General features: G+C 30.5%; 1 protein-coding gene across 1 annotated transcript; it reads left to right on the top strand.

Moving 5' to 3' along the window:
* The first annotated feature begins 82 nt into the window (after positions 1–82).
* Positions 83–798, top strand: LOC108783596 (chromatin assembly factor 1 subunit A-like). Its single transcript, XM_018552197.1, has 3 exons — positions 83–223; positions 326–464; positions 566–798. The coding sequence occupies exons 1-3, from the start codon at positions 83–85 to the stop codon at positions 796–798; spliced, it is 513 nt and encodes a 170-aa protein (XP_018407699.1).
* The last annotated feature ends 488 nt before the right edge of the window (positions 799–1,286 follow it).

Here is a 1,286-nt window from a genome sequence, read left to right as displayed (position 1 = left end):
CGATCTATACAGGGAAAAAGAACATGATTTTACTTCTGGGATGAAGAAACATAATGTCATTTGAGGAGAAATTGCTACCCAAATGCGAGAAGTCGACAAGAGGTATACAGTTACGGGGCTTCAATGCTCTACAAAATTTTCTGGCTTGAAACGAACGTATAAAAATATATATTATCAGAACAAAAAGAGCGGTAACTCTAATAGTAGTTGGGGTTTTTATTCAGTAAGTATATGTGTATGTGTGTGTTTGTGTGTGTGTGTGTATGTATAAATATAATATTATACATATATAGACTGAATATATAAACTGATTTTGTCTTTGTAGGTGATGGACTCGTTAATTGGTGAGAAGGCTTATATAAAACCTTTAGCTGAAGCATCAAGTGAAGGTCCAGCACCACCAAAACTAGTAGATACATCTTCAGCATCTTCATCTCCATTGCTTCTTTCAAAAAAATCACCAAGTAACATAATTAATAAACCACGATTGAAGCAAAAGTTGTTTTCACATATTATGCATAATAAGTATCTTAACATTTATATTAATTAATGCAACGTATTGTAGATGGACCTAAGAAAAGACGAGTTGAAAATATTCTAGAAAATTTTATTAATGATTTGAAGTGTGAAAAGGAAAATGATAAAAAACAGCGAGACGAAAAAAAGAAGAAAAGAGAAGAAGAAAGACAAGCAAGATACCAAGAAAGAAAGAAAAAGCGCGAACAAATGCATAACGATAACATACAAATACAAAAATCGTTACTTGATGTCATGCGAACTTTAGCAAATAAGAAATAAAAACATTTATCGTTACTGTAATTGTACGTGCACTGATACTTAAATGTGATATATCAGTATTCAAAGGTATTGAAATATGATCTCTTATGCAATATTAATATATAATATATATTTGTATGTTAGTATGAAATAAAAAATATCTATTTTAACACGGTTTTTAAAAATCATTTATTTTCACATTCTTATCTAACTTTAGTTTCACTTATTATTATCTTAATTATATTTTCATTTGTAGCGCATTCATAATTCTGTTTCGCTTTTCTTTTCCTAATTCTACTGCATTGCCATGACCGTTAAAATCAACATCTTCGTTGTATGCGAACTGTATACCCATAGGCATCTCATCATTTTGGAGTAGGCAAATATTATATAACACACAGCATGCTAAAATGAATTCTGGAACTTTTTTAATGTCTGTTAATGGCAAACAGTCCAGAAGTATTCTAAAGCGCATTTTCAGCGATCCTATAGCACGTTCAATTGCCATT

This window comes from Cyphomyrmex costatus, unplaced genomic scaffold (genome assembly GCF_001594065.2).
Source record: "Cyphomyrmex costatus isolate MS0001 unplaced genomic scaffold, Ccosl1.0 scaffold1563, whole genome shotgun sequence".
NCBI lineage: Eukaryota > Metazoa > Arthropoda > Insecta > Hymenoptera > Formicidae > Cyphomyrmex > Cyphomyrmex costatus.
This window is presented reverse-complemented; position numbering and strand designations above follow the sequence as displayed.

What these genes read in the sequence shown, in the direction of transcription:
- LOC108783596 (XM_018552197.1), top strand. Translation starts at nt 83, where the DNA reads ATGCGAGAAGTCGACAAGAGGTATACAGTTACGGGGCTTCAATGCTCT. An exon ending in GTAGTTGGGGTTTTTATTCA is followed by an intron (nt 224 to 325) that starts GTAAGTATATGT and finishes TTGTCTTTGTAG; the next exon opens with GTGATGGACTCGTTAATTGG. An exon ending in TCTTTCAAAAAAATCACCAA is followed by an intron (nt 465 to 565) that starts GTAACATAATTA and finishes AACGTATTGTAG; the next exon opens with ATGGACCTAAGAAAAGACGA.